At 36.7% G+C, this 15,023-nt stretch overlaps 1 protein-coding gene across 1 annotated transcript in view; it reads right to left on the reverse strand.

Moving 5' to 3' along the window:
• The window catches only part of ENPEP (glutamyl aminopeptidase), an 89,214-nt gene that overhangs the window by 21,760 nt on the left and 52,431 nt on the right, over positions 1-15,023 (reverse strand). Inside the window, exon 11 of the mRNA XM_012436557.3 lies at positions 9,181-9,260. Within this exon, the coding sequence (XP_012291980.2) occupies positions 9,181-9,260 (80 nt within the window). The remainder of the gene's footprint in view (positions 1-9,180; positions 9,261-15,023) is intronic.

The raw sequence follows: 15,023 nt of genomic DNA on the forward strand, positions 1-15,023 counted from the left end.
CCCACCACAGTTAACATGTTTTTACCTGCTGTGTGTGTGGGTGTGTGGGTGTGTGTATCTTCTATATTCACACATGTACAAACATACAACAAACATAATGGGACCCTACTCTTTTTATGATTAGTAATCCTTTTTCATTTGAAATTATATTTTAAACACCTTGCAATTTCATTTTATATATTTGGAAATGTAAGTTTAATGGACATATGCTGTGTCGACTTAAAAATTCTTTTATTCCGTTTCTTATTAGTTCTATGGCAAAAAGTATTGAATGAGTTACTTCTGGGTAGGAGCTTTTTCTAAAAAATTCTTACTTTTTTCTTTTATTACTTGCCTAGACCTTTTCAAAATTCATATGGAGCCTCTTTAATTTCGACCCTGATAGATTTCAACAACAGAGCACAGGTAACAGTTTTTAATGTTACTAATATAAATAATTATAACAAATTTTAGACAAGTAGACAGTTTATGATAGCCTGAGATTCCTAGAGAAAAAAACATTTTTCTTTGGTGCTATAAATGTTGTGTTGCACTAATCCTTTAATTGAATTACTTTTTAATGTAAAATGACGGAGTTTGCATCTTATTAAATTTTATGTAACACAATAGTAAAACAGCTGAGGCCAGGCACAGTAGCTCACACCTGTAATCCCAGCACTTTAGGAGGCTAAGATGGGAGGATTGCTTGAAACCAGTTTGAGACCAGCCTGGTCAACATAGTGAGACCCCCATCTCAATTTAGTTAAGAAAATAAAAACACAGCTGAAAGATACAAGAGTAGTACTTTTTAACTAATGACATGCAAAGTATACTTGAAGAGCTCAAAATTTCAAGTAGAATGCATTATTAGACTTTGGTGTCATAGAAAAAATTTTCAATTTCTGAAACTGAAGCTAACATGATCCATTATAAAATGGATTGGTTATCCATTTGTGGTAATGCTTTCAACAAATTACTTATTCAAGAAAGTATTAGTGATTGTTTTAGTAATAATTACAGGGTCCATTCTAAATCTCAGCAAGTGGCCTAGTAAATCTTCCTGTAAAGAAAGGTGTACAAGCATACCTTATTTTATTGCACTAGAGAGAATTCACTTTATTGTGCTTTGCAGATACTGCACTTTTTTTTTACAAATTGAAGGTTTGTAGCAAAGCCAATCAATCAGTGCTGTTTTTCCAACATCATGTGCTCACTTCATGTCTCTAGTTTACATTTCAGTAATTCTTGCACTATTTCAAGCTTTTTCATTATTATTATATCTGTTAGGGTGATCTGTGATCAGTGATTTTTGATGTTACTATTGTAATTGTTTTGGGGAGCCATGAACCACACCTATGTAAGGGGAGAACTTAACTGGTAAGTGTTGTGTGTGTTCTAACTGCTCCACCAGCTGGCCATTCCCCCGCCTCTCTCTCTCTCTATCCCTCTCTCTCTTTCTCTCTCCCTCTCTCTCTTTCTCTCTCCCACCCCCCCACCCTTGGGCCTCCCTATTCTTTTAGACACAACTTAATATTAGGCCAATCAATAACCCTACAATGGCCCTAAGTGTTCAGATGAAAGTAACAGTTGAACCTCTCTCACTTTAGAAATGATTAAGCTTAGTGAGGAAAGGGTATCAAAAGTTGAGACAGGCTAAAAGCCAGGCCTCTTGTACCACACAGTTAGCCAAGTTCTAAACATAAAGAAAAAGTCCTTGAAGGAAATTAAAAGTGGTACTCCAGTGAACACACGAATGATAAGAAAGAGAAACAGCTGTATTGCTGATATGGAGAAAGTTCTAGCTGTCCAGAGAGATGATCAAACTAACCAAAACATTTCCTTAATACAAAGCATAATCCAGAGAAAGACCCTAACTCTTCAACTCTATGAAGGCTGAGAGAAGTAAGGAAGCTACAGAAGAAAAGTTGGAAGCTAGCAAATGTTGGTTCTTGAGGTTTAAGGAAAGAAGCCATCTCTAAATATAAAAGTGCAAAGTGAAGCAGAAAGTGTTGATATAGAAGTTGCATCAAGTTAATAAGAAGATCTAGCTAAGATCATTTATGAAGGCAGCTACACTAAAAGCATTTTCAGTGTAGATGAAACAACTTTATAGTAGAAGAAAATGCCATTAAGGACTTTCACAGCTAGAGAGAAGTCAATGTCTGGCTTTAAAGCTTCAAAGGACAGGTTGACTCTCTTGTTATGGTTGGATGCAGCTGGCAACTTTAAATTAAAGCCAGTGCTTTAAATTAAAAAATTTAAATTAAATTTACCATTCTAAAAATCCTAAGACCTTTCAGAATTATGCTAAATCTACTCTTCCTGTGCTCTATAAATGGAACAACAAAGCGTGGATGACAGCACATCTGTTTATAGCATGGTTTACTGAATATTTTATGCCCATTGTTGAGACCTATTGCTCACAAAAAAAGATTCCTTTCAAAATAGTACTGCTTATTGACAATGTACCTGGTCATTTAAGAGCTCTTATGGAAATGTACAAGGAGATTAATGTTTTCACAACATCTAACACAATATCTATTCTGAAGCCTATGGATCCAGGAGTGACTTTGACTTTCAAAGACTCATTGTTTAATAAATACATTTTGTAAGGCAATAGCTACCATAGATAGCGATTCCTCTGATGGATCTGGGCAAGGTACATTGAAAACCTTCTAGAAAAGATTCACCATTCTAGAAGCCATTAAGAACATTCATGATTTATAAGAGGAGGTCAAAATATCAACATTAACAGGAGTTTGGAAGAAATTGATTGTAACCCTCATGAATGACTTTGAGTTGTTCAGGACCTATAGGGAGGACATAACTGCAGATGTGGTAAAAATAGCAAGAGAACTAGAACTAGAAGTGAACCCTGAAGATGTGACTGAATTGCTGCTATCTCATGATAAAACTTGAATAGGTGAGGAGTTGCTTCTTATGGGTGAGCAAAGAAAGTGGTTTCTTGGGATGGAATCTACTCCTGGTAAAGATGCTGTGAGCATCTTGAAATGACAACAAAGGATTAAAAATATTCCATAAATTTAATTAAGAAAGTACCACCAGGGTTTGGGAGAAGTTCTAGTGTGGGTAAAATTCTATCACATAGTATCGCATGCTGCAAAGAAATCTTTTGTGAAAGGAAGAGTAAATTAATGCAGCAAACTTATTTTAAGAAATTGTCACACCCACCCAAGTCCACCACCCTAATCAGCTAGTAGCCATCAACATTGAAGCAAGACCCTCTACGAGTAAAGAAGATTACAACTGGCTGAAGGCTCAGATGATTGTTAGCATTTTTAGCAATAAATTATTTTAATTAACATATGTACTTTTTATACATAATGCAATTGTACACTTAGGAGGCTACAGTATAAAATAACTTGTATATGCACTGGGAAACCAAAAAAATTCATGTGACTCACTTAATTGTGATATTTGCTTTATTGCAGTGACTTGGCACCAAACCTGCAGTATCTCTCAGGTATGCCTGTGGCTTTAATGTGTAATATGCAATGAACAGGAAACGGGAAAAATGCAACCCAGTTATTGTGAGGAAAGATTATAATTAGCAATAATTTTGGTGGTTGGAAAAAAATAACTGCAAAGGAGAATTGGGTAATGAAGATCTGTCAGTGTGTCTCCAGTGTGCCCAGGGAAGTAGGTGCCAAATTGAGCTGGAACATGTGTTTTAGGCTATTTGACAGGTCTGGTCCTACAGAAAACAGCGTATGTGACAGAGATCTGTTAGTTGTTTACCACACGGTTCTTTTTTCTTCCTGGGTACAAAGCTGGACTCCATCTATTAGCCTTCCTTGCAGGACATGACTGAGAACTGGCTATGAAATGTGGACAGAAGGCCACTCACAGTGGCTTATGCCTGTAATCCCAGCATTTTGGGAAGCCAAGGCAGGAGGATCACCTGAGGTCAGGAGTTCAAGACCAGCCTGGCCAACATGGTAAAATCCCGTCTCTACTAAAAATACAAAAATTAGCCAGGCATGGTGGCACGCACCTGTAATCTCAGCTACTAGGGAGGCTGAGGCAGGAGAATTGCTTGAACTTGGAGGCAGAGGTTGCAGTGAGCCAAGATCGCACCACTGCGCTCCAGCCTGGGCAACAGAGCGAGACTCTGTCTCAAAAAAAGAAGAAAGGAAAAGAAAAAAATGTGGACAGAAGTAATAGATGCAGGGGATGGTAGAGCCACAAGAAGGAAGAAGACAAGATTTCTAAGTTATTATTTGGTGGAGAGCCACCTAGGAGAAATGGCAGTCAGGAATAGCTCCTTTAGACTGTTGTATGAACAAGAAACTTTTATTGCACCGGGCCACTATTGATTGTCTCTAAAGTGTAAAAATTAGATTCACCTGGCTAATGCAACATATCACACTATCACAATTTAATGACATCTGTAAAATAATTAATCTACCTAACCTTCCCTTAATTCTTACTAAGTAACTTTCTTCCTGGAAGGTAGTATCTAATTAGCTGACATGAGTATTCTGATTCACTATCTAGTATATTTTAACTGTGTAAATTAACAAATTAGCATTCTTAGTTAATCTCCTATATGTTTGGTTTAGATGAGTAAATCTTCCAAGACTTGGTTGACCAGGGCTGAACTGACAAATTGAGTTTCTAAACCAGCAAAACTGAGCCCATAATCATCCAATCAAAGCTTGCGCATTCCAGGATGCTTAGCCTGAAAAAATGAACAAAGTGCTGCCCTCTTTGTCATCAAATACAAAAATATATGCCCATCATTATTTTGGTATTAAATATTTAGATATAACTATCATAGATGTTTAGTAAATCTTATTTCTATGATAAAAACTGACTGGACAGTCTGGATAGTCCAAACCATCCATAGGACACCCTCAAATCTGGAAGTAAGAGTTGCGAAAGCAGCTATCACAGAGTCTATACCCCTTCCTAGAACTTAGACCTCTCCCAGATCCTATGCACTTAGAAATGTCTCTTTTAAAATATTATGTTTTAGCCAGATTGGTTACCTGATACCATATGACAACCTTCAATCATTTTAAATTGTTAGAAAGCAGTAAATTAAATGCAAAAAGGTGCCTGTAATCCCAGCACTTTGGGAGGCCGAGGTGGGCGGATCATGAGGTCAGGAGTTCGAGACCAGTCTGGCCAATATGGTGAAACCCTGTCTCTACTAAAAATGCAAAAATTACCTGGGCATAGTGGCACATGCCTGAGGTCCCAGCTACTCAGGAGGCTGAGGCAGAAGAATTGCTTGAACCCAGGAGGTGGAGGTTGCAGTGAGCCAAGGTCGCACCACTGCACTCCAGCTTGGGTGACAGAGCAAGACTCCATCTCAAAAAAAAAAAAAAAAAAGCGAAAAGATAGTATGCTACTAAATGTACATGCACTGACAATAGCCAAAATAGCAGCTGATACTAAAAGATAGAGACATAACTAAAATATATGCAGTTAACCTCTGAAAGTACAGCAGTCTGGGGCAAACAACCCTTCATTAAACGAGGACTTTCTGAACTCAGGATATTCGTAGCACCTTGTTGATAATAGGGTAGACAGGGGACAAGAAATATGTTTAGTTTGTATCATCAAGAAGCTTATAATTTAGTTGAGAATAAGAAGAGAGAACATATGAAGCTTAATAAGAGCATATGAAGATTTTGTTTAAAATATAAAATAATAACTAGGAATAGGGACTGATGAAACCGACAGCATAATATGTACTATAGATAATGACAGGAGAGATTATTCAGGGTATTTGGAGTAGCCAGAAAAGGTTTTGTGATAGAGCTTCTCTTCTTTTGTTAGAAATTATGAGTTTACTTATTGTTTTAATGCCTAAAATAGCACGTACAATAGAAATGTAAATAAAAGACCTTGGGGAGAGTTCCACTATTGCCTGAAGAATTTCTAACTCATGAATCATCAAAGATACCAAGAGGAGGGAGGTAGGACTGGTAACATGAGCTGGTTGCCCATTTAGTACACTCAGGACATGTTCATCATCCATGCTCTGAGTTGAGAGCTGAAGATGTCCTCAAACAGGAAACAGGAACTTATTGCATAGCCTAAAAATGGAGCAAGCACTTTGAAGTAGAAAAAGACCTCTAGTTTGCTTCTGGCTCAGTGACCAGTCATGATTCTGAAGTTTCAGATAAAGGCAGATATGTCATCAAAGCTCTGTAACTATTAACCTCTTCATTTGTTTATTCATTCTTTATTCAATAAACAATTATTAGATGCCTTCTATAGATCTAGAACAATAACAATGAATAAGCTCCATTTCCTCGAAGAATATTCTGTGGGGAGGGGAGACACAGATAGGTCAATAGTTAGAACAAAAATGTGTGAAATGTTGGCTGGATGTGGTGGCTCTTCCCTGTAATCCCAGCACTTTGGGAGGCCGAGGCAGGCAGATCACAAGGTCAGGAGTTCAAGACCAGCCTGGCCAACATGGTGAAACTTGTCTCTACTAAAAGTACAAAAATTAGCCGAGCATGGTGGCGGGCACCTGTAATCCCAGCTACTTGGGAGGCTGAGGCAGGAGAATCACTTGAAACCAGAAGGCAGAGGTTGCAGTGAGCCGAGATTGCACCAGTGCACTCCAGCCTGGACAACAAAAGCAAAACTCTGTCTCAAAAAAAAAAAAGACAACTGTGTGAAATGTATTAACAAAGGGATATGAAGGAGTATGAGAACTCCCTGCTCTTTCACTTTCACAGTCATGCATTCTGTTAGGAGCACATGTCCCCTCTACATCCAGTCAATTCTATCACCCGTTTAAACTCTACCTTTAGCCTCTGAACTCTCAGCCCAGATATTTTTTAGAATTGCTTCCTGAACCCTAAACCTAGGCTGATGATTTTATGAGTGCTTTTGGTGATCTGCATTGCCACACAGGCACTTAGGACACAGCATTATATCTGCCATCAAACCCATCCCTAGACAGTCGTCTACACAAGGGTTACGATTGCATTATTATTATTATTATTATTATTATTATTGTTATTTGTCCAGCACTATCTCCATTCTTACCTCTGTGTCTGGCATGTAAGCAATACATGCTTGAAAGAATTAATTTAGTAAGTAAGAATTTATTCCAAATATTCTAAGAAGCACATAACACATAGTAGAACAATGTCTATTGTGAACTCTTGAAATGTATTTTACAAAGTACTTGAGTAAGCTTTAGTTATCTGAAAAATTCACTTGTATGGAAACCTCATTCCATGAAAGTGCTGGGTGAATCGTATTAGGGTAGATGAATTATTCACGCTTTCAAACATGTAAACAGTAAATCAAACAGCTGCTGAGACATTCTTCCAATCCTCAATTAACTATGGTGACTAATGAGGAAAATACTTAGTAGTAGTTAAATCAAATCCACTGAAAACCTTCCACTGAAATTCTAACCTTCTTATTGTGCCTTTTATCAGTGCTGTTACACATTGTTAAAAATGTCTTTTTTTTTTCTGTCTTCTCTATTTTCCTTTGGCAAATATACTTATGAATAAGAAAATGGTCAGAAGACCACAAAAAATAGAGGTTGGCACTCAAACATAGCATGAAATACTAAGATAAAGTGGCATTGATCTGGGAATTCTGGAAAATTTGAGAATTTTTTTTGACCACAATGTTACAATAATTATTAAAATAAATAAGCAAGAGAAAGTTTAATAGCAATCCCTGTGCAGAAGGGCTTCAGAAGGAGTTTTACCTCTATAATAACAAAGCTGGTAGTTTGTAGTAATAATAAAAAATCACAAAAACAGTTAACAATAAACGTTTTCTTAAAAGGCCCAGAGGTGGAAAAAACCTGCTGGATTCACAGAATAACTTATACACAAATGTTTATAGCAGCATTTTTCATAATAGACAAAAGGTAGAAATGATCCAAATATCTATCAGCTGATAAATGGATAAACAAATAGTGGTATATCCATATCATGGGATATGATTTGGCAATAGAAAGGAATGAAGTACTGACACAGGCTATATCATAGATGAGCCTTGAAAACATTATGCTAATTGAAAAGTCACAAAAAAATACTGCATATACACTTTTATTTATGTGAAATGACCAGAAGAGGCAAATCTATAGAGGTAGGGAATACATTAGTGGTTTCTTAGGGCTGGGCGTATGGGAGTCTGCAGGCATGATAGCTGAAGGGTATGGGGTTTCTAAAACTGACTGTGGTGATGGTTACACTTATCTGTGAATATACTAAAAACCATTGGATTGTGCACTTTAAATGAGTGAATTTTATGGTATGGGAATTATATCTCAGTAAAGCTGTTCTTAAAAGGCAATCTACTGTAAAAAGAGTAAAAATTTATTGACCAGGAGAAATCAAACCTCATTAATATTTTAAAATATTTTATAGGAGCAACTAGGCATATGTAAATAAAGAATGAGTAATCTACTTTTATTCTCAAGAAGACACAAGTGAAAGTCCATACCAAAATGCTAGTCTGAAACCAAGTCCTCATGAAATGGGGCAAAGATGAGTCTGGTTTGTCTTAGAAAAGAAATAGTTTTGAAACACCAAAACAAGTACAATGAAAAAAATATATATATAAAGAAAGATTCTTCTGGGATTGCTGCTAAAACTTGCCTTATCTATTATTATTTTTTCCTCAATCTGGATAAGGTCTACTTGTTTTTATATAACTCTAACATTTTTCAAGTAAGGAAAAAATAAATAAATGGAGATAGAACACAAATATATTTCAAAAAAATGGTCTAATTTAATGGGAGCATTAAAAAAAATCCTTAGGCTTATCACATAACAGTGTAAGAAATTCAATGGCTTACTTATCTGATATCAAGAAAAAACAAAAAGGAAGGAAGCAAGGGAGGGAAGAAGAAAGGGATGGAAGGAGAAAGGAGAGAGGGAGGGAGGGAGAAAGGGAGGGAGGAAACTTACACATTGACCTCCCAATGGTTGGGCAAGTGACTCTTCTCCTTTGGATATGGGTATTTACTATTGTGTCAATCATGATAAATCATTTTAAAAGAGTATCTCAAGGTAGAAAAGTTGTCATTGTAGATGAAGATTTGGAATCATCAATAAATTATTTAAGTGATCACTTAGCTGGAGTTTACAAAAGTTCCAGCTTTACTGTTGCATCTTTGTACTTATATTAGTTTAATGTAGTACATTAATTCAAAGAAGAAATAAATAAATTGATAATATTTACCTTCTTTTTCTGACCTATTAAATAACACACTGCTTGATATATTATCTTCAGTCCATTTAACTGGAATATTCCATGTATAACTAAAATTTTTTTTAAAAGAAAAATTTTATTACTAAAAGATAAAATTTTAAGAGTAAAAATCACTAAAAAGCAATAGACAAATATATTTTCCTTTTAAGTGATTATCTAATGCATACTATACAATTAATGTAGTTAATAACTGTTCTCAATTTCTATAAATCTATAAAATTTGGAAATTGCATCAAAAATTAGCTAGATTATTTCAATAAAATGTTTTGGCAGTTTAGAATAAAGACATTGCATAAATTGCACAAATATAACACATCTTATAATATTGAACATTCACACACATAATTACACACAGTCTAATATGTTATCATTTTCATAAAGGAACACAAAACATTTTTAGAAATTAAAAGACAATCTGTAAACTCTGTGAAGGAAATAACACATTTTAGAAATTATGTTGAAATTCTCCCACCACCACCATCCCCTAAAGCTTCTCACAGTCCCCTCTGAATATCCCCTATTTAGAACTAGAACTGGTGTGCTCACAGGAAGAATCATCAGGTAAGCATGTTTCAGTTTTCAGTGCTTCTCTTTAGCTACTTAGTATTTTCTTGCTGAGTGGGAGTTAACTTTGTATTTTGATATATACACTTAACAGTTTCCTCTTGAAATCTCATAAAAGAGGTCTTAAAATATCTTTTTGATGGTTTATTCTTATATCATCTAATGTCAGAAAATGCAGATCTGGAGAGAGGGTGAATCTATATACCATTGACTGGTTTAGGTTTCAGCTCAAAGTTGGTTTATCTGTCAACATTCAATTCCCTAACAGAGAATCAGGGTTAACATTTCTCTTTTTCAAGATATAACAAAATGTATGTCATTCAAGGGGAATATATTTTTGCTGTATATATGAAAGAAATAATCCCTTGTTTTATAATTATTGAAGCGTTTTACAGGATTGAGTTTTTTTATTAGCTTATTTGGAGCATTTTATTGCAGTGGAATGTTTTTGGCTATACATTTCATAAAACCAACACATAAATTGCTTCTTGGGTCCTGTAATGGACACTATCGGTGCTTCCCCCTTACCTTCTTGGATCCCTTTGTCTTTTTTTATTTTTAGTTTTATTTTTTTGAGATGGAGTTTTGTTCTTGTTGCCCAGGCTGGACTGCAATGGCATGGACTTGGCTCACTTCAACTTCTGCCTACTGAGTTCAAGCGATTCTCCTGCCTCAGCCTCCCAAGTAGCTGGGATTACAGGCACCTGCCACCACACCTGGCCAATTTTTGTTTGCATTTTTAGTAGAGACAGCATTTCACCATGTTAGCCAGGCTCGTCTTGAACTCCTGACCTCAGGTGACTTACCCACCTCAGCCTCCTATAGTGCTAGGATTACAGACATGAGCCACTACACCTGGCCCCCTTTGTCATTTTTGTATACCCTGGATCCCAGTGTGCTTTCCCTGCCAACAACCAGTACTTGGGTCTCTCTAACAGAGGACTGCCTTTCAGCTGCCTGAGCAAGGAAAGTCAGAAGTTCCTGGGAATTTACAACCTTCTGGATGTGGCCCTTAGCAATGACCGACATGTGTGAGAATGTTTCCTGCCCCATCCGTCAGGAACACTCTGAAGTATGATCTGCACTGGCTCCAGGACTTTCCTGCAGGACTGAGTCAAAGTTACCCTCTTCAGGACCTCCTTCATACAGCACCTTTGCTGGGTTTCCTTTCCTTTTCTATCCCACTGCCTCCCCCATGCACACACACACTGATCTTTCCTGGAAACACTACCTAACAAGTCACTTTCACGCACATGATCATCTCAGGGTCTGCTTTTAGAGACACCAAACTAAGAGCCTTTGCAGCTTCTCAGAAGACAGACAAAGAACATTCCTAAAAGGCCACATCTATCTTATTTATCTCACTTTCACTGCTCTGCTGAATTGGTGTTGCCATGTAAACTAACATTTTATGCTTCCTCTTCTTTCCTCAATGCCAATATGACTGAAACAACAGAGCAGGCAGTGTCTGGATGACCTAGGCGCACAGTTAAGATTTCCTGTTTTGACTATCCTCTCTAAAACATGGCCTCTGGGACTACATCGGGCCTAAAAAGGGCAGAACATAATCTCCTAAAGTCATGTACAAAAATACTGCTCTGAGGTCTTTAAAAGTATCATAAGATAAAAATGATTGAAAGTTAAGACTATATAATTTTATAGTTTTAGAATCACAAAATCTAATGTAATCTAAGCTGAGTAAAATGATGGATTTGAGAGTATAAAATGTGAAGAAATGGAAATTACATAAGTGAAATGATGGAGTTTTCTATATATTATCTAAAATTCAAGAGCATCAGAATTCTTTTTTATAGATATAATTCAGTATCCAAACCAGGTAAGAGGTTCTAGCAGTATGAAATATGGCCAATCTAATTTTCTCTATGGAAACTGACTCTGATTGCCCCAAGGTGACACACTTACTCCCATTCCCTCTGCCTGTTTACATGGAATGACTATCAAAGGCACATATGCTTTCCTGAGAGAGACATCTTGGAATGAAGATGTGAAAGTGGCTCATTTCTAATGATGGTTGAGGACATGGTGTTAATAATTTATACATGGGTGAGCCACCTGAATTATAAGAAGGTTCTAGTAAGTAACAATTCTCTAATCTTGGATTATTTAAACCGTGAGAAAATATTTAGAGAAGACCATTTAACTCACAGTACATCTTACCTGGCCACACTGTCTACCAAACAGGAACACATCTGAACAGAAAGTAGCTGGATGTTAGGATTGGAGAAAAAGCTAATTCCTTTCTGGATGCATGAGACATTTATTATCATCAAATTCTTCTTTTAAATAAAGAAAAATCCTTTTGCTATAATGGCTCTTTCTTATTTGTTTAGGAGCTACTATTGATTTTTAACAAGATTTCCCAACAGAGAAGAATACATTTTCTAAGTTCCTTTTCCTATGCATATGTAACTTTTTAAAAAATAAAAATAGAACAAACATATTGACTTTATGATAAGCAATCACAAAAAAAAATCATGCAACTATGAATATAAATAAAATGAAAATAGTATCTGAAGGTGGAAACTTAAGACAAATATGAAATAAAGTATAAATGTTAATATAGTTTTATGTTCTAAGTCTTGGTGAATAAAATTTTTAAATTTATTGTTACCAAAAGTGAGTTTTATACCCTGATGATATATTTAGTTCACTTGGCAGTGAAATTGTTTTGTTTGTGTGGAGAGAAATTTGTAACCAAGAAGCGGTTTTTAAAAATTCAACCCCATTAATTTAAAAAACCTCTTAGTTTAAATTGTTGACCGTCTTAGGCTTAACAGATTAATGAATACATATGAGAGGAAATAACAGTAACTGGGAAATTTTCCCAGCGGAAGTTTATTTCTCAAGAGAGAAATACATTTTAAATTTTGATTTCCAGAGGCTCCAGCAGTATTAAATAGTTAATCTAATTTGCAAGAACACAAAACAGTAACTATAAAAGAAACACTTTATAGTTGTTAACAGAACAATCACAGAGATTATTCTGTGATTTTTGTAGTTGAATTATCACTGAAAACAGGTGAGATATATGTTTCAATTCATGTATCATGAAGAGGAAAAAGTGAAAAACAAAAGTTTTCTCCATCATCATCTAATCTTTCCTTTCTAAAATAAAGGTAAGAAGTACATTTTCCTTTATACTTTAGGAAATATACAGACACTCCCTGAAGTGACCTCGTATTGGTCTAGGTAGTCAAATTTTCCTTTGTTCTGGTATGACCTACTGATTTTCAGAACTTGCATAACAGCAGGATACTCAGTTTCTCTGAATGTCACTTAGTGTGGGAGGCTGGGTGCCTGAGGTTTCCAGGAAGAGAGGCCAGAAATGGGCCTCAACAAAGTAAGCACAACGGCTTTCTCAAAGACTTCTCCAGTTCAAGTGTCAACTGGCATCTTGGAAGCAACTAATTTAATAATTCTGAGAGTTCGTCATTCTCTGATGCCTTGGAAAGTCAAGTGCTTCCGCAATTTTAGTTTTTGGAAACATCTGAGTGTGCTGTAGTCTGACTTAATTCTTCAAGCTCTGAATTGTAAGCCAGAAAACAGCCTCTGTTACCCACCTTATACAGTACACATCATGAAATGAGACTATAAAGATCTTTCTGTTTTGAATAAATACAGCTACAATCACTATGATACAAGATGATAACAATATTCTAGGAGATTGTTCTCTGCCAATTCACCTGATTGAATTCCTTGCACATTGTTCTTTAATTAGGAATTTTAGCCCAACAAAATCTTCAGAACATCTGCCATGCTCTCCAGCCCATAGCCACTCTCTTAGTCCAGGCTTATCGTTTCCATCAACTCTCATGTGGGCTGCTCATTGCAATATTGTCCTAACTGGTCTCCCTGCCTCCACTTCTCCCACAGTGCCTATGATCTATGATCAGTTCTCCACAGTGCAGCCAGAGGAGAACTTTGAAAAATGTAAATGTGGCCGGGTGTGATGGCTTAAGCCTGTAATCCCAGGACTTTGGGAGGCCGAAATGGGTGGATCATGAAGTCAGGAGTTCAAGACCAGCCTGACCAACATGGTGAAACCCCATCTCTACTAAAAATACAAAAATTAGCTGGGCGTGGTGGCTTACGCCTGTAATCCCAGCTACTCAGGAGGCTGAGACAGAAGAATTTCATGAACCTGGGAGGCGGAGGTTGCAGTGAGTGGAGATTGTGCTACTGCACTCCAGCCTGGGCAACAGAGCAAGACTCTGTCTCAAAAAAAAAAAAGAAAGAAAGAAAAGAAAAATATAAATGTGATCCTGCCGATTCTCTTCTTAAAATCCTTAAATTTCCATACTATTTTCCAAAATCTTTAATATGGTCTGCATACCTGGTCCCTGTCTTCCTCTTCATCTACACCTCACACTGCTTTTCTCAGTCACTCTCTGCTATCCCATTTCCTGGAACCAGACTGTGTGGGTTCACATCAAGGCTCCATTATTTACACCATGTGACCTTGAAAAATTACTTAATCAGTTTTGCCACAAATTCTTCATCTACTATAAAATAAATACATCTGAAGTGATTAAAATAATGTTAAGTGTTATATATCATGTGTACAAGATATTGGGGCTTTCATATATGTTGTAGTTTCTGTTATTTTGGTTTTTTGGTTTTTGTGAGACACAGTCTTATTCTGTCACCCAGGCTGGAGTGCAATGGCATGATCTCGGCTCCCTGCAGCCTCCACCTCCCTGGTTCAAGTGAGTCTCCTGCCTCAGCCGCCCAAGTTGCTGGGATTACAGGCATGCACTATCACGCCTAGCTAATTTTGTAATTTTCAGTAGAGACAGAGTTTCACCATGTTGGCCAGGCTGGTCTCAAACTCTTGACCTTAAGTGATCCACCCACTTCAGACTCCCAAAATGCTGGGATTGCAGGTATGAGCCACCTCGCCCAGCCATAATTTCTGTTTTGAACATCCTGGGCAGTCACTTCCCCACACCAGTTTGCTCACCTTAACTATCACATCCTCAGAAAAGAAAGTCTTCCGGGACCCTCCTTACCCCACTCCACCTCCTGCTTCCCTCTCCCAATTAATTGAGGCTCAACAAATCAGTGGACTCAAACAGTAAGAGAGAATAATTACTATGAAACTTTCCAAATGGAAACTTGCTTGACAAAGGACACAGTTTTAGATTTAATATCTGAATATTCTAGTAGTATTAAAATTTGTCAATCTAATTTGCTAGAACATAAAACAGTAACTACAAAGGAATCAATTT

The sequence above is a fragment of the Aotus nancymaae genome, unplaced genomic scaffold (assembly GCF_030222135.1).
Source record: "Aotus nancymaae isolate 86718 unplaced genomic scaffold, 86718_ANA_hifiasm-v0.15.2.pri h1tg000033l, whole genome shotgun sequence".
Lineage (NCBI taxonomy): Eukaryota > Metazoa > Chordata > Mammalia > Primates > Aotidae > Aotus > Aotus nancymaae.